This window comes from Ostrinia furnacalis, unplaced genomic scaffold (genome assembly GCF_004193835.3).
Source record: "Ostrinia furnacalis isolate ACB-3 unplaced genomic scaffold, ASM419383v2 OfSCF7560, whole genome shotgun sequence".
Lineage (NCBI taxonomy): Eukaryota > Metazoa > Arthropoda > Insecta > Lepidoptera > Crambidae > Ostrinia > Ostrinia furnacalis.
In genome coordinates, this window is record NW_021137799.1 from 254,630 (window position 1) to 275,471 (window position 20,842).

Below are 20,842 nucleotides of genomic sequence, written 5' to 3' on the forward strand. Positions count from 1 at the left end.
ATAAGTTTAAGTAGTGGTGTTAAATTATGATAACACAAAGCAATGTATGAAAAAGCTGCAAGAACTTACAGTGGCAGGATCTTCCAAAGGTTTGTCCAGGTCGGCTCGCCGCAAGAACACATTGCCCCGCGAGATACGCCACAACATCCTCTCGAAGGCAGGCACGCGTTCCCTTTGGACTACACCAGCCACGAAGCCGAGCCGGCCGCGCGCCGCTTGCTGTTGACCTGTCTCGTCTGAGATCAGGGACCTGGGAACAACAAAAATGTTAAGGAAAATTTTAATTAAAAAAATAACCCTCCATCTGGCGCAGTCGGGTGAAAACAAACCAACCGAATTGAGAACCTCCTTCTTTTTGAAGTCGGTTATAAGTGGCTTCCATTCGGATTTTTAGAAATTATGGTCAGTAAAATAATCACTTAGAAATTAAGAAACATTAATTTATAAAAGCAGGACCCCCTTTTTATGTTTTTTTTATCGATGTTTAACAAATAACACTTGGGTATAATATCGAAAGTCTAATCTGAAACACGCCGTATATTTAGAACAATCACAGGACATAATAAATAATCAAGATTGAATCGAATTTTGATTGTCGTTTACGTTTTATAATACAGACGGATTTTAGTGAGGAGATAGTGTTTTTTCAACTTGGGCTATGGTGTGTTTTATATCTTTTGTTAGCATCCATAGTGAAAAGTATAAATATGCTTCCCTAAGTTTTTTTTAAAATAAGTGCTAATAGAATGCACTTTCAATTGGAGCTTTCAAGTGAAGTACTCCATAGCTTTCCAAAGTTTAATTCTAAGTTTTTTCTACGTCTTTTTTTCTTTTTAAGTAATAGCTATTGAAATTCACTTGCAATTGGAGCTAGTAGAGTACTCCATCATAGCTTTCCAAAGTTTGAGACTAAGTTAGCGTAAAATATCCAAGGATAATATTCATTATAGGTACTTAACAGTGGCGTAAAACTTACTTGGTCAAAGAGTCCATGCCGATTTCTTCCTGCGCGAGGAAGAAGGCTTCGGTCTTCTCCAACACATGTCTGAGCTCGGTCAGCTCCAAGTAGTTCTGTTTCAGGTTCACCGCGTTGTGTGACAGCTCGAGGATTTCGTTCTCTGTTTTCTCTAGATGTGCCTGAAAATTTATGTTACGGTTAAACTTTTTCTTTTTGAAATATGTGATGTGTAAGCGCACGACTTTGACGAATTCGACGAGCGTTATCGAGATTAATTTTCAATGCTTTCTCTTTGCTGCCAGCATTAGCCACTTGTTCCACTGCCGACGATGACTGAAAAGCGAGTAGAGCTAGAACCTGGATATGAAGTGGTGAGAATCAAGTAAGGAGTGAGCATCACTTAGCGAATACTAAGGCGACAATAGCCCAACGGTGAAGGTGTCGGACTATGGGCTGAGTGTAAGTTTACACCAAACGCGCTCACTGAGCGCGTTTAAAAAATGTATGAAAATTTTAGTTTTTGAACGTTTCCCGCTAGGGGCGCTGTACAATCCCTCATACATTTAATGTCATTTTTTGACGCGCACACTCCTCTGGTCGATTCGAGATCCAAGGAATGCGGGTTCGAACCACGCCGCCGCTAGACTCTACTCCTCGCTTTGAGACGAAGCTTCTACTACTTCCTTGAGGTAGTTTCAAGAAAATCTTCCTTTTACTTCAGGGGATCTCCCTGAGGGTGGGCGCGCTAAGCTTCTCCCTACCCATGTGTGTGTGACCAAAGGCGGCGGATTCTTCTCCTTGCCTTGAGAAAATGACTTGAAAAACATTAATGAAAATCATACTTTATTCCTCTCACCTCAAGGTCGATAATCTCCCTGGGGTTGGGCGCGCGAGGCGGCTCCTTGACCGCGGGCACGTGAACGCCGTCTTTGTGGACCTTTTGTGTATTTTCTTTTCATTTCGTCGCATCGTCAGAAGAAACGCAACTCTTCTTCTTGATTCGGGGAAAAAGACTAACATTTTGTTCGGGTAGTCGAAGAAAAATTCCCATTTACCTTAAAGTCGATGATCTCCAACATTTCTCCTTGTCCTATGTGGAAAAGGCTCAAAAAGTAGCGTCTTCTCCTTCCATTCGGACAAAAACAAAAACTCGAGCAGTTAAAGAAAAACATACGCTATTCCATACACCTCAAGGTCTATGTAGGCTCTAGGGGAGACTGGCCCAAAGCGGGCACTCCGCCTAAAGCGGGCACCCCCCTCTAAACTTACACTCATTTGCTCGACTTGTTGTCTTGTCTTGTTAACGTCATCCCCCCGGCCCCGCCGCTCCCGCGGAAGTCGTGTGCGCCACCTCCGAGTGACAACACCACGCGTGGATAGCGATAAACGAATTTCGTCAATTTTATTTGAAAAAACAAAGGTATGTTCGTTGTGTTTTGGATTAAACTGAGTGACGTACGTTATTATCAATGTATGCGTAATGTGTTGCACCTACTTAACCGTGTTTTAAGGATATTTCCTTGAAAATTATTAAAAAGGAATTATAGTTTATGTTTTATGAAACGTGGTGTGGCGCAAAAGGCAAAGTGAGCAGGGCAAAATGAGCATGTTCACTTTACCCTCTTCATAGCCATATAAACTAACTTGCTTTTATTGTTAGTCCTCTACATTTATCGTGTAGGTATAGTCCGTTTTTCTTTGCTAGTCGAACAATGTAAACAATCTTTTTATAACTTTTAAAGTAATATCAGTGAAAAAAATTAATAAATTATATGATTTGAAAAGATATCGGTGTTCAACGATGACTTACCTATGTAGGTTGTGAGCTTTGTGTTTATCTTATTTTAAAACGAATTATTTCGTTAAAAAGGAATATTAAGATTGTTTACAATATTGGACAAGCAAAGAAAAACAGACTTTAGTGTAGATGTTACGGTTAATGTGATAAATGTGAAAATTATTAATAATAACCAGTTATTATGAATAATTACCGACAGTCGCGGTAAAAGTGATAAATTAATCACATTTAACAGTGATTATTTAATAATTCAACCTTAGTACTAACAAATTTCATAAAAGAGAACAACATCTTGTGTACGTGCTCGTGTACAGCCAAACTTTTGAACGTTTTGATATCATATATTAATAAGCCGTCTATTTAGTTTTATACACACATAAATGACCTCATATTAATCACATTTACCAAATCATGCGGTAATTATTCATAATAACCGGCGATTATTCATAATTTTCACATTTATCACTTTGACCGTAACATAGACATTAATATCTTATTATTTGACTTTTTAGATGGTAAATAAATATAAAAGAAAATCACAAAAAGGTTCTTGGAGTGAAGCTGTAACACTTCAGCTCAAAAGCTTCAAAATACTAGAAGATAATGATTCAAGACTGCATTATTCAAAGAGAGTTCCTTCTGATTAGTTTTATGTTTTAATTTTTATGTTGTTTGATGAATTTTTATGTCTAGAATCTATTTTTTTGCAATAAAGAAAGTATGATTCTCATTCTGTGTTTGAATAGAGACATTCCTTATTATTCAAAGGTCAAAATTATATAGTAAAAATAAAAATAAAACTATTGCCCACTGCATGCCCGTTTTGCCCGTGTGCCGGTGCTCGCTTTAGGCCACCCCCTCGGGCAAAGTGAGCAAGTGGTAGTGTTTCTTATTTGAGAGCCTACTTTTTATATATTAGACAAATGAATGATTTGAAAACGCCATGTCAAACTACAATAAATGTAGTAACTGATCACGATAAAAACTTATTCCGTTTTGCTTATTCTGTGTGTTTTTTTCCTACTTTACCTTAAGGTGCCCGCTTTGGGCCAGTCTCCCCTATGTAGCGCAGTTTGCGTTCCATTTCGTCGCAATCGTCGCGTCGGGAGAAGGGCAACGCTTCTTCTTGATTCGGGGAAAAAGACTAACATTTTGTTCGGGTAGTCGAAGAAACATTCCAATTTACCTTAAAGTCGATGATCTCCCTAGGATAGGCGCGCAACATTTCTCCTTGTCCTACGTCGAAAAGGCTCAAAAACTAGCGTACGTACTCTTCTCCCTCCATTGGGACAAAAACAAAAACTCGAGCAGTTAAAGAAAATCATACTCTATTCCACTCACCTCAAGGTCTATGTAGGCTCTATGTAGCGCAGTTTGCGTTCCATTTCGTCGCAATCGTCGCGTCGGGAGAATAAATAAATAAATAAATAAATAAATAAATAAATAAATAAATATCCTTAGACATTTTACACTGCGCTTCTAGTCCCAATCTAAGCAAAGCTTGTACTATGGGTACTAGACAACGGATATAAACATACTTAAATAGTTTTTTTTTGTAAATACATACTTATTATACATAGAAAACACCCAGTCCAATACAAACAAATATGTTCATGCACACAACTGTTTGTACTGTGCGGGAATCGAACCCGCTACCTCCGGAATAGTAGTCCGTTTCGAACCACTACACCAAACGGCCGACAACACGGGCAACGCTTCTTCTTGATTCGGGGAAAAAGACTAACATTTTGTTCGGGTAGTCGAAGAAACATTCCAATTTACCTTAAAGTCGATGATCTCCCTAGGATAGGCGCGCAACATTTCTCCTTGTCCTATGTCGAAAAGGCTCAAAAACTAGCGTCTTCTCCTAAATGGAAGGCCATTGGGACGAAAACAAGAACTCGAGCAGTTAAAGAAAAACATACTCTATTCCACTCACCTCAAGGTCGATAATCTCCCTGGGGTTGGGCGCGCGAGGCGGCTCCTTGACCGTGGGCACGTGCACGCCGTCTTTGTGGACCTTTTGTGTATTTTCTTTTCATTTCGTCGCATCGTCAGAAGAAACGCAACTCTTCTTCTTGATTCGGGGAAAAAGACTAACATTTTGTTCGGGTAGTCGAAGAAAAATTCCCATTTACCTTAAAGTCGATGATCTCCCCAGTGGCGGCGTAGCATGGGTTGGCACCCGGGGCGGTACCACCCCCCCCCCTCCCTCCCCCATCATAAGTCCAGTTTAGTATACATTTATAGCGGGGGGCTAAGGCACCCCAGAATTATCTGGTGTGCCCCCCAGGATTTTTTTGGTACCGATTCGAAGATGAAAGTTGTGCGAATAATGAATGCAGATGCGCCAGCGAGTACCTACTAATTTGCGCGACTGTTGTCACCCCCTGATGCTTGGCACCCGGGGCGGACCGCAAACTTCGTGTACTTAACGAAAAACATACTCTATTCCACTCACCTCAAGGTCGATAATCTCCCTGGGGTTGGGCGCGCGAGGTGGCTCCTTGACCGCGGGCACGTGCACGCCGTCTTTGTGGACCTCCGCTTCTATGTAGCGCAGTTTTCTTTCCATTTCGTCGCATCTTCGGACCTCGTTGACGAACTTGCGTTGGAAAGCATTCACGTCTGGGTTCAACTGGAAATGGGATTATGAGATTAGTGTTTGAATGATTAAGGTTCATTTTAGATCCGTGGGAGAATCAAAGTAACTTATATCACACAGAATCCCTAAACTTAAGTGGCAGTAGGCTGTAAATTGTAGAGTGAAGCGAGACCTACCTATTAGTGTAGACAGGCCACCCTCTCAGGATATTTTAAAGATGAGAACCATTGTAAACTTCTAGCTGATTCTACATCTAATTTTAGTAGATAAAGGTATGCAGGTGAATAATGCCCGTTTTCACCATCAATCCCTAATTTTTAAGTGACTCCTTTTGTTTTCATAGGGTCACTTAAAAATTAGGGATTGATGGTGAAAACGGTCATAAGACTTAGGTTTACATAGCAAGAAAAAATATTCTATGGAAAACTAAGATCTAGCTGACCATTAGGTATAGCATTTAAACTACTAATTAAAATAAACAAGTCAAGTTAAATGAGCTTCACCTTACACCAGCAAGTCGATTATGGAGATGCATTTAGATAATTAAAGAAAATGAAGGACGAGACTGGCAGGTAGAGATAAAAAAAATAAGAGCTGAATTAGCAATACTCTGATACTACTTATAGCATTTTATACCTAAGAGACATTGTCTTAGGCTAAGTTGCACCACCTATCTTTGACCGTAACTTTAACGATATCCGGTATGTATGGATTTTGACAGATTTTTCACGTTTGTCAAAGCTAAAGTATCTACATGGTGCAACCCAGCCTTAGTACATATTAGTGTAGTTTTAAATTACCTACATTTTTAGTCAGATTCTAGGTACTTAGGCATTGTCTTGTAATGATTTTACAGCCGTCAAATCATGGGCTATACAAGTTATAATTATCATCACGACACGAAGCAGCTTCATTAACATTTTTAATTAAATCGTGCTAAGTAAGTAATAGTATCTCGGTTATTATCCTAGAGTTAATGTCTTGTTGTGACTCATCATCTAACTAAAAGGCATTTTGACGGTAAAAATATGTAATAAGTTTTTCAATGTCGTATGCGATTTTAATGTCTATGATGTAATACCAGTAATACTTAGTCTATGGTGTTAAATAGGATCTAGATCAACCTTCAGCAAGGTCTAGGTAGCTAGGACCAACAGTCAGTCTAGCGCTGACTATCTTAAGAGTCATCGAAGTATGTATTTAATTTAATTCATTCAATTTATTTATACGATCATCATCATCACCATCATCATCTCAGCCATAGGACGTCCACTGCTGAACATAGGCCACCCCAATGCTTTCCATGTTACCCGGTTGGTAGCGGCCTGCGTCCAGCGCTTTCCTGCTACCTTTATGATGTCGTCGGTCCACCTTGTGTGTGGACGTCCCACGCTGCGTTTTCCGATACGCGGCCTCGATGATTACCTATACTATTATTAAGGCCTATTTTGAGCAGAAAGAATATTTAAAAATAATCCTATTATTTTTAGGCAAAACATGTTTTAACGGTGACGTCTACAAGCAACGGTAATCTAAGTAATTGGAAACCAGTTTTAACATAAATAGCTAAGTATAATAAAAAATACTCAGTAGGTATATTTTCTAAAAGTATAGTTGCGAATCATATATTCATGTCCATATCGTTGATTTCCATTTCCTACGATCTAATTTACTTTTTTTTTACTTGGAAAATAATTAAATTAGTTAATTAATTAAAAAATAATACAGAATTCAGAATAATGTTTCTGATACAGAAGATAAACAAGCCGTAAATCTAATAGTAATTCAGTAGTATTTTTATGCCTGTAAATTGTCTCTAAAGACACGCTACAATAATAAGTACAAGCAAAATATACCTTTTTACTGCCGTCTGTTAATTATCCTACTCGTACTTACGACATCACATCAAGCTTATCACCGTAAGAACTGTATCTTATGTCAGATGCAATAGGTGCTAGTTTTCAACAACAAGTAGTCAGACGTACCTACTGTCGACTTTTACACTTTTATCTACATGCTGCTGTCAAGATCACATTAGTAGGTATTATGAAAGGCATGCCAATTAGATTTATTTGCTGTGACATGCATTACTTATTTGTCCCAAAGCCATCCAGCCGTTATGCAAGACTTGGGAAACTCACGCGCATACATCAACATAGCACAGAGGTTGAACCGGTCCGGAACCAGTAGGGGAACCATACTATTGAATAAATCACGGATAAACACTACCCTAAAATAGTTTCCGAGACTGGGACCGTGGGTTAAGTTAAAAGTAGGCCCAGTCAACGGGAGACTCCTAAAGCATTCGATAGACACATCTTCGGTAGCGACGGAAAAGCGCTTTTATAAAAAAATGCGATGTTATAAATACGCGATTCGCACACCGCGTGTGTATTTTAGTTGTTTGTTTATATCCAATAGTTCCGAATAATTAATACTGGTTAGAGGGAGCCAGAATTCTCAGAGCTTAATTAAACAATGAGTAATCACGTTAATTCCTCTAATGTTCAAATCAAACACGGGTCGGAAGGTCGGTACTTGTACAGCCGACAGCCAAATCAGTCAATCTAGCAATCAGTAGTATGCTGTAAAATTGTAATTGTAACAGCTTGATGTGCTCTTGTCTCTAACACTAATCGTTCCAATGAGCTTTCGCTCTAGATTTTCTGCCACACTTTAAATTGAGACACACCATTGTCCCAATGAAAGCACTCATATCAAATAACATTAAAATGTCCCTACATTTGCATTAATGCAAAAAATCATAACCAAAATGTCCGCAAAACCCCGGCTACCTGGCGACCCTGGGGCGTGTCCATCACGGGACCGAGGCCGCCGCGCCTGAGTGCCTCCGAGCCTCCGACAAAAAACTTTTTTGACCGGGAGAAAGACTGACGACATCGAATCTCGGATCTGCCTGACGAACAAAAAATTCTCGACGGTGCGGTGCATCGGAAGGTCGCAGACACGCATTCAGTTGCGATCAGGAAAATAGATTGAAACAGCTGTGTTCTAGTTTAATTTTATTTAAACTACGAAGAAATGAAGGTAATTAAATTGGGTACACCATCATCATCTCAGCCATAAGATTTCCACTGCTGAAAATAGGCCTCCCTGAATCATTTTCATTTGTAAGTCCAGCGGTTTCCTGCAACCTTTATTAAATGGTCATCTTACCAACCTGCGGGTGGAATGTGATTGGAAATAGTTGATCTAAGTAGAAAAGGCACAACAGTACCAAACATGAAGCTTATTGCGATCCAGAAAAGATTATTGTTTCAACAAGTTGAAAATGTCTCCAAAATACTAATTTAGTTGTAAATTAAATGTTCCTTCTATTTAGTAAAATGCCAACCTACTTAAAATTCAAAACGCTTGAATGTGTAACAAAATCTAGCACATTTTTTCAAATGGCAATTAGCATAATGCGGGCTGTTATTTAATTTTATTTTCGCTAAAGACGCTAGCTAGAGACATGAGGAGGAAATTGCCATAGCAAGGAGCAACTGACCTTGCGCATTCTCCTCGCCTTGAGAATGTCATTGCGTCTCCCGCACGCCGAATGCGCGAAATGAGAGCATTTATTTNGCGAATTTCCGCCAAGTGATTTTGTCGCCGGTGACCCTGCCTCCCAGGCCGGGGTGTCGCACGGGGGTTGCTCCAAAAATGACCCTGGGGTCTTGTAGCACGATGATATTGTCGTAGACGCGAGAATTTATAGAATTCTCGATGTAGGGACGCTCGCTGGCACGTGACCGGTTCCGGCTTATAGACCGAAATTATCGCCGATCCGCAGTAAAGACGAACGAAAACACTCACTCAGGTTATTTCATAGCTCGAAGGACCACTTTCCGCCTGTTAAATAAAACAGGCGGAGTATTTTATAGCAAATTTTGATTTATTGAAACCAATTTATAAATGCACACAATATGGCTGCGCTGCGCTCCAAAATAGAAGAGAGAGCATAGAGCAAAGACCAATCTAATCATAGACAATATTTTTAACTTTTTTAATTTTTATGTTCCGTATTGAACAGAAGTTACATTGAGGCGTCCTTGAAAACTTATTGAATTACGTTCGGAGTCAATCTAGTTGAACTTGCAAGGTGTTGACTTTCAGTTGTGCCATAATATAGCAGTCAATGGGCATTTGTATGAGTAAAGAGCAGGAATGATAACAAATTGGAAATTAAAGGCTTGTGTGGTTCTCTCTCACCCCATAATAAAGAAGCAATATCAACTACTAAAGACATTTTTATGGTTTTGATTAAACCGTTCAAATTGCTTTATTAATCTTTAATTTTAATAAGATTTGATTTTTTTAAATCCCTAAAGAGGAAGCTCTTGGCCTGCATCTCATTTGATGGAATGGATCGATCAGGCTGAAGGTACAAGCGATTGCTGAAAAAAAGCTGTAGCAGATTAAAATCCACACAGGAAGAGTGAATAACATCATGTCATTGAGCCCGAAACAACATTAGAAAGATAAATATCAGCAGTTGAATTAACGGCCAAAAAACACAAATCGTTCAGATCGACATTAATAAAAATAAAATAAATAAAGCGATCGCGACTCAAATAAAATGTACAGAAGACGATATCACGTCTAGTGAAAATCTGTGGCATTTCATTTCTTGCACTAAGAGCGATTTTGGAACAAAAATACATAGGAAGTCTGTTGTGGTGTCGACTCTACTTACAGACTGAACAAATTATTTTTAATTCAGCTCAGGTGTTATAATTCAAAGCATTCTAGATCTGACATGATAATTTCATGTGTATGTTATTGCAGCATTTATTAATTTAACCTATCATTAAGATATTTAAAGCAATTTTGCAAGTTGACAGGGTGGTTGGCCTCTCTTTCGAGCCGCGAACAAGTTTAATAAGAAATATACTGGAAAGAAATACTACTTAGATGCTCGGAGTCCATGTTTAGTATGCACTATGCACCTGCAGAGGTCAGTAAGATACACTTACAGCCGTAAGCGCCGCGAAGTCTACAACACCTATGAGACAAGACTATACACCGAATGTCATAATAATATTACAAATGAATTAGTGGCAGAAATTTATCTACTAAAATGCAATTAAGTACACAACTTATTGCGGTTTCAGCTTAACTTATGTTTCATAACTTTCATAACAGGTAAATATTATACATACTGTGCGATATGACTCTATGTTTAATGTCACAATACTTACAATAATTATTACTAAGAAATACCCACTGAAATTCATTATTAGCTCATTCAGAAATTCCCACAGGAAATGCAAATAATATTACCTACTGCTCTTATGTTACATAATAAGTATTTTTGTTGTTTTATTCTCTACATACTCGTATAAGCTTCAATGATTCACCACGAGTTTTTCGCACTAGTTTTTGCATTAGTTACCTACTTACGTTGCTTAGTGTGTCTGGCTAAAGCCTCTTTTTAGCACTATGTATCTGTCTAGGTATTGATTTACAAGGTCATCTATCAAGTCCTGTGTCTAAAGCCTAAGGGGACTTGGTAGTTAGTGTCACAGTACGATTATAAGCAATGACTTGCAATGGAACTGGCCATTTGAGCCGCAGGTACACGGTAAAGTCGACTGCACATTTAAATGTAGTAAAATAGCCTTTATTAAAAGTGCATTAGATGTTGCAGTATTTGAGCGCATTGACATTTAGAGCGCTTTCACATCAAGGTGATTTAGCAGCGCGACAAACGCGCGACAGCCGCGCTACCATATTATGACAGAAGATGCCTGCTGATGCCTGCCTTCAAATTTTAAAAACGCCGCTGCCGCGCTGCTGTCGCGCTTCTGTCGCCCTAATGTGAGCGCACTTTAGCTTGACATGCTGTCGTCTGTAGATACATATTTAATGTATGCCGCGGGCGAGGAGAGCCTGGCCTTGCCTTCCGACCTTGGCTGCCGAACTCAACTCGATCACCTTAATTCGCCATTTGTGCCGACATCTCTTAATATTATGTAGTATGTAGCGGTGGGTGTGTGACAATGATTTTTTACAGGTGAGGCCCAAAATAACCCTCAATCATGAATATAAAATCAAGAATAGACTCAAGTCTATAAGTTAGAGTTAAATGAAATATGAAACAAGGGTTTGTGGTTGAATTTTGAATGTGAATTCAGAATATTATCGATATACAGTGACGAGATACTAAAACTCAAACTCAATATGTGGAATAGGGAGGCCATCAATGCCATAGGTACTTTACTAGGTCAGGAGTCAGTCAGGGGAGCAACTTAGGGCTCTTAGAGTTTAACCTGATGATAAATGATCTGCCAAATGTTGTTAGGGAGTCAGTGTGCCTTTTGTTCGCTGATGATCTAAAATTGGCTAGGAAAGTCAGAGACTCAGGATGGTGGGGTACAACAAACTAAAAGTTAGACGGGATCTAAGCCTGGCTACGTATTTGTTCAAATTAGTACGGGGGCGGGTTTGAGACCAGGTCGCACTGAAGTCGATGACGCTTTGTGTACCGGACCGGTACGTATGGCGGCGCCGGCAGCCTCCTCTGTTCGCAATTCCGAATGCAAGAACCAATATGCTAAAAGTGGCGCCACCAAGGTTACATTATTTATTTTATGTTACAGCGATAGAGATTTTAACTGTTAAATATGTACTAATTAATCTACTCTATAGCATTGGGGTAACCGGTAATGTTAGAGATAAAATATGATTGTTATTCATTAATTAAATAAATACATAAAAAAGAGAGACTAAAAGAGATAAACTTACAAATCATTTTTAGTGCCAGTAATTGAGAAGTTCAAAGTTACTCTGGAATTCAAAGTTAACAGAGATGATTCTACTCGTACGAAAAACAAAAAACTTTACAAATTATGCGAAGATAACAGGCATAATTCATTGATGTCACCGATTAAATCCAGTATTCGCGAAGTCTATAAAATTATACCAAAAGATAATTGGCAACCTTTGGCCGGCTTCATCGATCAGCTGTTAACATTTATACACCCACGGCCAAAGTTCAAGAGTTTTTAGGCTAACGCGTTTAACGACCGACGCTAATACGCTAGTCGAAACGGATAGGTAACTTCGATTCACAAGATGTATTAATTACATACATGTAAGAATAGATTTTGCCCATGTCCACGACTTCTCCGACAGTGTAGACGTAGATTGACTAAAGGCAGCCTAAATGCCTGCTAAATTCCTGAATGAATGAATTCCTGAAGACATTCTGGAACGCGGTTAGGTTCGTTCCAGAACCTTACTTGATGAAACCAGCCTGTGTGCTATTCTGATGTACATTAGCTTTATTCGCTATGTTATGTGTAAATATAAGCTAAAAATATCATTGTGGCTTTGGCTGGAAGCTATCATTGTATCAATTTTATCAAAATTATTTTAGTAGTTTTTGCGTGAAACATCTACAACTCAACATAAAAACTTCCGCGTTTAAATTTCCTGGATCATTTATTTTATTTTCATTCATCTGTAGATATCGTCTGATTGTCATTTAATTTTCCAGACCTTTTCTTTCCACGCAACACAAACACAATTTGTCATCTACGGACCTATTCAATCAACATAGTGAGGTAATCAACAATAGGCGATATAAAGTCCGTGTCACAATACTATGATCGATTACAATCAACACTAACAGGCCATATCGGCAGATCGGCTCGCAGATAAATGACAATGCTACTGCTCGTTGATCAAGCGGCTCCTTTGTCAGTAGATCGCGATAATTTTTATTGGTGTAGGTGCAGTAGCTAATATAAATTAATAGTTCGGACTCGACTCAGACAAAAAGCTTTTCCATTGAACTTTCAGACACTATGACTGGTGGATGAATGACACTTCTTTACCAGAATTTACCTTCATTCGTTAGCATACTGGGAAAGAAGATGTTAGTATATACCTTTCTCATGTTATATTATACATATTTTATTCGTAGGTAATACGGGACGGTTTCCACCTCTGCGACTCCTATACCTTTGATTACCGATAATAACTCTATGGACAAAATCCAACGAAGAAGGAAAAAATGAAGGCGAAGTCTGTTGAAGAATGAAGGGTAAGGTTAAAATGGCATTAAATTCGCAGCGAAATTAATCAGAAGAATATAAGAGGAGGAGGATGAACGGCCTAGCACGCACGTTATAAGTAGTAATAAGGCTTTTTGTAACAAATCAAAAACTACGGAGGCAAAGAAGTGGGAGGCCTGTCTAACCTGCCTGTTTCTCAGAACTTTTCTGCCCCAAACGGCCATCAGTGCCCCGCCCCGCCACTGCCACTAAAGTTTGTAATTTCTCCGGGCTATGTCGGTTACTTTGGTTTTCATTTCGGACTATCCTAGATATTATCTGTGAACTTACGTCTCTGAACTGCACTGTGCCGGCTTCGCCGAGCTCCGAGACGGAGGTATAGGCCGCCTCAGGCTGGATGAAGAGCTGGCACAGAGCCATCTCCTCGCTGCGGAACATCGCCCCCATTCTGCTGGTTTATGGCCCTCCCGTTCTGTTGACAATGGATAGATAAATAAATAAAAGGGTAAAAACATAAAAAATGTGGAACATGAAGTAAAAGGTCCTAAAGAGAAATGCAGACTTGACTTGTAATCATTTATTAAGGTTTGAAGATTTTTTACCTAGCCTCAAAAGTTTATTTGGGCTGTAATTTCAGCGTGAGCTAAACCAAATAAGAGTATTACCTATAAAATTCAATACCAAATCCATTTAATCGAGTAAGTAATCAAAGATAGAAGACTGTGTATTGCCCATACAGGGAAAATAGACAATTTAAAATTTACAGGAAATATAGGAAGCCACAAGCTTTTAATTATGCATTAATCAATCTTACGAGGCGTAGATTCTTCTTACTCGGGTCTTAGTTTAGGATGTAATAGGAGCTTTTGAATTTGAAAGTTTATTTGAAATTGATGACGAGCTAATTATCTCGTATCTCAACGTAACTGAGCGAAGATTTTCCTTAAGATTCTCTACAAACTGTAAGCATCTTATAGCATTATCATCATTATCATTTCACCTCGACGTTTCACAGTCATTGAGTCAACCGATCGCGTTTCTCATGATTATATCTAAGCAATTGACACAATTTTCAAATACATAGAGTTACCTCTTGATAAATCATTCAAGAGCAAATAAAGGTAGTCGAGTACCCTTTTTAATATAATGACTGTGTCGCAATTATTTTATTACTTAAGTATTTATATGTATATTTTTGAACAACCTGGTAAATGAGTACCTGTAGGCCTAATAAGGATAAGCTTTTGCTATTTTATCGATTTTACGCGATAAGCCCATACATATGTAGTCTAAAATCAACGATATGATTTTGTCACTGCGTGCATCCTAGCTTGTCTGGTGGGTGTGTGAATTTGATTTAATTTTATAAAAACTATTAGTTGTTATCAAAAGCATTCTTACAAAATGATGCGTGTGAACCTTGAATTATTTTAGTCATTACAGGTTTTTACGTTTCGTAACACACACAACACACGTGCTCATATTAAAGACGATAAAATTACAAAGGAACTTTGTGTCAATTTAACTAAGCTTTTAATGGGTAAAAGTTAGAGTAACTTCAGTCAGTTTGTTAATCTCTCATATCAAGACCAATTTTGAAAAATTTTGGTGTACTTAGAGATTGGTTAGAACTTGGGTGTGGACTACTTTTTATTGAGAAAATAAAACTAAACTAGGGGTTGAAAGTTTTGGAAATAGTAACCTAGGTATTTTGGATCAGGAGACGCACTAGTCTTTTGAGATTCACGCGGACAAAGCCGTGGGCTAAGCTAGTTAATACAAAGAACATTGGACAGAAGTTACATCATATGACAACTGTATTGTATATGAACGGTTATAACAACAATATGTGCTCGGGGCCGTATCTGATTGGAACAGAGCTATTTATTTATCGAGCGCAAATAACTACGGGCAAGGTTGAGAATGATTGTCATTGCAAAACTTATCGACATAATAAGCTAATATGCTACTGTTGACGTGATGCCATTGACAAGTTATTGAACTATTGTTGATTTAATGGTGTTTTAGTCTTCAAGAAAAATATGAGAGCAATTTGAGAATGGCAAATGGCAATGTTCTTGGTTGAAACGTTGGGCCAGATCCCGCCAAAGATTTCTGATTTTATTATGTGTCCGAACAGATAGGTACTGCGCGTAGAATTCGCTGCCTGCTGCTGTCTTTCTCGAACACTATAATCCGGGCCTTTCCAAGGCGAGAGTGAATAGGCACTTACAGGGCAGGCATGTACCATCCTAGACTGCATCTCACTTAACATCAGGTGCGATTGCGGTCAAATACCTGCCTTGTTCTGCATAAAAACCCAGTGTTGTTTTTCCAAAATAAAGCCAATATCAAAAGTGCCAACATTGGCATCTGCTTTAAATTTTAATTGGAGAAGATAAACATTCTTTAAATCTACAGCCGTTCATTATTTTCCCAAACAAAAGACCCCCATCTCATTTGCCGTTGTCTATTGCGGAAGCATTTTCGGCTCTACAATTGGATAACTACTAAACTAGCCGCTACGATGAAAAGAGTTAAGTTATGCGCAAGCGCGTCACACGCCCGTGGAACGAAAACCATAAAAATTACGTATTACGTGTAATCTATTTGAATTGTAGCGACTAATTACGGCTGTATAAACTTGAGTGTGGCGCATTTGAGACAGATTGAGGAATATTGCTGTCACTTAAAGTTATTTGTACCTATACCTATCTTGATGACAGATTGACAGGAAAATGTTTAACGTAGAGCCCCATGAACCTAATCCCAATCCCACCTCTTCTTCCCACTCGTGAAGGCAGGATCTACATTCTACACCTGGACTACCAACAAAAACTTGATCAGTAAAGTCAAGTTTCCAGGAAAAAGCTTAACTGACATTGGATGTGAGCTCAAAAAACTCTGAAAAACTACGGGTAGTTATTGTTTGGTTTGCGGACTTTGGATTTTTTTGCATACCTACCTACTTTGTACGACTACATAGGAGTTTGTTATTTATGAATTGTGTAATTGCGCCTATTATAAGATTTACACGGTAATGTACATAGTATTATAAAAACGAAACGCCTATGCTCATAATAAGGTGTAGTTTTTAAAAGAAGAAGAATAATTAAACGTCCAGGGTTTGCGTGCTGTTCAATAAAATCACATTGTTACAGCCCACACGTCAGAAGAAGGCATTTTGCAACGGCGCGAACAATATCCCCCACGTAACTTTGTAACTTTAAGCTATCATTGACATTCAGAACATGTCAGTAAGACGAATTGGCTATCCATGCAAACTCCATTAAGAAAACAATCGACCCAGCGTGTCAAGGTTACAGAATAGTCGAAAAACTTAGTGATCATCGTCGTTCCCATCCAGTGAAGCAGGAATCGCATCGCGGCCGACCACAAGGCCGGCTTTTTGCAGCGATACAGTTTTTTGCCCCAACCAACCGGTCTTTCTCTATAACAATAGCGGCTTATTGTACTCACAAACTATTTCCTAAACAAGTATTCCGGCAAAAACCAAAGGAAGTTAGAGATAAACAAAAACAACGCTATTCATAGTTTACTGCTCTCCTACAGTGCTTTTGGGATATTAGAATGTTTTAATTGGATTGCCATTCTAGAAGAAAGCTGAAAATTCTTCCCTTAAGATAAAGAAACAATGAAGTCTATCATATTTGCCTTCACCAGTTGGCACCACTGTAGAGTAAGGTCCTGCAATAGCTAGTGGCTTAATGATAGCGATAGCCAACAGTCAAATATTCTGCAAAAACGTCACAATTTTAAACCCCACCCATTTGTCAAATATTTACTTTCTATCCGGTAATAACTGACAGCAAATACATCTTACGCATTACCAAAGCAAACAGATAAAACAAAAATAAATAACTGGCTGTCATAAAAAAGAAATTGGAATTACAGAAGGCACGATTTCATTGCATTAAATGTCTGACACAAGTAATTAAAGAACGAAATCAGAGCCGAGACATGTGTCGACTAATTAAGCAGTAAAAAATGTAAGCGATCAATGAAGACCTTCTTGGACGACTGTTTATGTCTGCTGGTTTTGCAGGACAAAATAAACAAACTATGTTTACTTATAAGAACAATGTATAAGGTCGGCAAATATTGAAAGTAAACCCTACAGATTATACCAGTTAGAAAATAGGGCACATTATGAATGTTTTAAGTGAGATATACAGCAAAATGATAAATCAAATTCTGTGTAAACCAATGATATTATATAAACTGAAGAAGAGGAAAATGACGGGACAGGAAAAGGAAAACAACATTAAACCTCGTAAACTTTTGTGAGACCAGTTAAAGTCAATAGTACCATTATAATAAAGAGATAAGTAATAATCAACTTTTACAGAACTCTAGCTAGAGACTCGTTTTAGAATATCGTGAATTACTTCAGCTTGATATCGTTTTTCCATTTCTAATTGCTGAAAACTGAAAATAGGTGGCTCATTACATTACATATTTTATATTACAAAGAATAAGAACAATCTCAATCGCAAACAAGCCAAGGCAGATAACGCTTAGCATTACTTCAGTTATCGCTATGTAATGTTTGACGCAAATAAATATTTATTCCTTCAAAGATATTTGCGGGTTGCAATGGTCCAACAGTTGCCACTGTAAGTAAGGAAGATAAAAATTAACAATTGCTTTTTGTCAAAAACAAAAGTGTATCAGCGCAAAAGTTAAACATTTTAAGACAAATATTATACGAGTAATTGTCATATTCGTCATTATCATAACAATGATTGACGGGTCCGCTCCGGCAATTAGAGTTAATATATTATCGTCAGAGACTTAACCATTACCAATTACTTCATTCTGAACCAATAGACTTAATAGAATCCACCAAACTAACATAACAATTGACGTAGGTAGTTTTTTCTGTGTGGATGTGGATATCTCGAAAGATATCGAAAACGAAATAAAATAGGTAAGCTACTAAAGTATACAAGTATTTACTACTAAGGTACGTAATCGGATATTTACTGTGTAAAATTATTTCGAACTATCAAAAAACTATAAGAGATACTTTGATCAAACCAAAAATCGTTGAAAGAGTTAATTAGCATGCATCACCTCTATTTTTTTTAGAATTTTATACCCCGTAGTTATAAAAATAGAGGGGGGGGGACATACTTTTTACGACTTTGAGAGCTGATATCTCAAAAACCGTTCACTTTAAGAAAAATGTTTTTTAGAAAACTTTATATCATTTTAAAAGACCTTTCCATTGATACCCCACACGGGTATGTACATCGAAAAAAAATTTTCATCCCTCAGTTACATGTATGGGGGGCCCCACCCCCAATTCTTTTTTTTACTATTTAGTGTCATAATTTTGTAGCGGTTCATACAACACATATTCCCATCAAATTTCATCACTGTAGTACTTATAGTTTCCGAGTAAATCGGCTGTGACAGACGGACAGACGGACAGACGGACAGACGGACAGACGGACAGACGGACAGACGGACATGACGAAACTATAAGGGTTCCGTTTTTGCCATTTTGGCTACGGAACCCTAAAAATTGCGAAAGTAAGGTCCAGAACAGACGGTGAAACGCAAATGCAACGAAACTGCAACTTTCTGATGATTCTGATGAATGAAACTGAAACTGAAAGTTTCAAACTGGTCGCATCATGTGTGGTCTCTCAACGGACGCTATGGCAGAAACTTAGATGCAACTCAAAAGTAACTAGTAGTTGCAGTTTCGTTGCAGTTGCGTTTCACCGTCTGTTCTGGGCCTAACTAATAACTTAGTAGTTTGTTCCCCGACTGTAAAAAAGTCAGTCACTGGATTCGTGGACTGTAGTCTAAAACATACCTATATATCTAATGATAAGTCTTACAAGGGTCATTGTATTGTAATCATCGTTTTTGAGACTAACAACAATCGTTGCTTTGTGACAGAAACATAACATAATTTAATGTGTTATTTTGTGAACAATGAATCATTATGGCAAAAATATTTAAAATCGGCGTCACTGTAGATTTATCTCAGTGGTATTTCGCTTTTATTTTGTCGTTCATTAAGACAGACGAAGGCAAATGAAGCTAAACAGCAAGGCATCTTTTGTATCTATATTATTATGCTAGTTTGCAATAAGCCAGTGTGCTTTCGTCAGTAAAAGGTTTGGTTCAGACCAGAAATCCGTAGTTAACTCAACGAAACGTCTAATTTTGTCACTAATGGTTAAATAGTGTTAAAGTGAGGAGTAAAAGCATTAATTTGCTCATGTTTAACTACTAAAAAAATAATTAACCACGTACAAAAAAACTGGCTCTTAATTTAGGAATAGATGGCGCTGTGTAAAATGTTTTCAGACGTTTATTGGACTTGATTTTGTCTCAGAATGGTCGCAAAACAGGATAATGCCACACGGCCACTCGGAAACGATCCGACGAAGGCCGTACTGCAGGTAGGTTGAGCAACGAGCCCGTTGTAAGGTCACCATGCAACATGTGTGCATGTTTCCGGTCCACATTTATTTCCTATGTGAACGAGATTTGTATGTGTTTTCAAAATGTCAGTGTAATAATAGAAATGTTTGTATGAACGCTTCCAGAATAAATCGATTTGCTCTGATAACTCCGAGATATTCACAAGGACATTTGTTTGTGGAATGTATGTATGAACTGATCATGATCCATTATTTCGGTGATGATGACACAGGACGTTGAAAACTAGTTCGCTTTGGTTCCTATTTATTAAAAAAAAACTTAAACTCATTTATTTATGGGCTAGTTCAGTGATTCGTCCCACAATACGTTCGTCCCACTGGGACGAAACACTAAATTATAAAAAATATATATTTTTCGTTCAGGATTCGGCCTATTTAATTTATTTTTTAACATAATGAGATTTAGTACCGTCAGAAAATCAATAAAATAAAGTAACTGTACTAGCCTTATTTATGCAAGTAGGCTTTTAATTAAAAAGCAATTTTACACGTCCTAGTATTAACCCTCACCAGCGCTGAGAAAAAGCAGCACAAGAAACTCAGTCAGCTACTACTAAGTAGGTACTATGTATATTGTTTTTTTTTACTTAAATGCCTTTCCTTTCCATGATTATTCATTAAATTGTAATAGTCTAAGGCCCGGTTCTTACGATACTAGTAAACTACATCAGCTGTGTTTGCGGTTATCAAGTCAACACATAAAATAGGGTTGAAAAATAACAGTACCTATACAGGTACTGTAGTTTATTAGTAATAACACTAATAACACTAAAATTACTGGAATCGTGAATGTTTGTTTACCCGAACAATCTAATCTATGGATTTCGGCGATGATCGGGACAGTACTACAGCTAATATTTTCAGGAAATTGATACTTATGTCTATAGCAAGAAAAGTTACTATGTTTTGAAGCAACATGTTAGCTTTAGGTAGTAGGTATGCCATTTATTGTGTAACTGCGCGGTTTTGCAT

General features: G+C 38.0%; 1 protein-coding gene across 3 annotated transcripts in view; it reads right to left on the reverse strand.

The window, feature by feature from the left end:
• The window catches only part of Vha100-2 (V-type ATPase subunit a family protein Vha100-2), a 40,011-nt gene that overhangs the window by 11,764 nt on the left and 7,405 nt on the right, over positions 1 to 20,842 (reverse strand). For 2 of the 3 annotated variants that reach the window (XM_028321707.1, XM_028321708.1), the window contains exons 2-5: positions 13,716 to 13,857; positions 5,218 to 5,394; positions 977 to 1,137; positions 70 to 250 (exon numbers count right to left, since the gene is read on the reverse strand). In XM_028321707.1, the coding sequence (XP_028177508.1) occupies positions 70 to 250; positions 977 to 1,137; positions 5,218 to 5,394; positions 13,716 to 13,832 (636 nt within the window). In that variant the 5' untranslated portion in view covers positions 13,833 to 13,857. Of the gene's footprint in view, positions 1 to 69; positions 251 to 976; positions 1,138 to 1,814; positions 1,916 to 5,217; positions 5,395 to 13,715; positions 13,858 to 20,842 lie in introns of those variants that run through there. The other variant, XM_028321709.1, reaches the window with a different exon arrangement.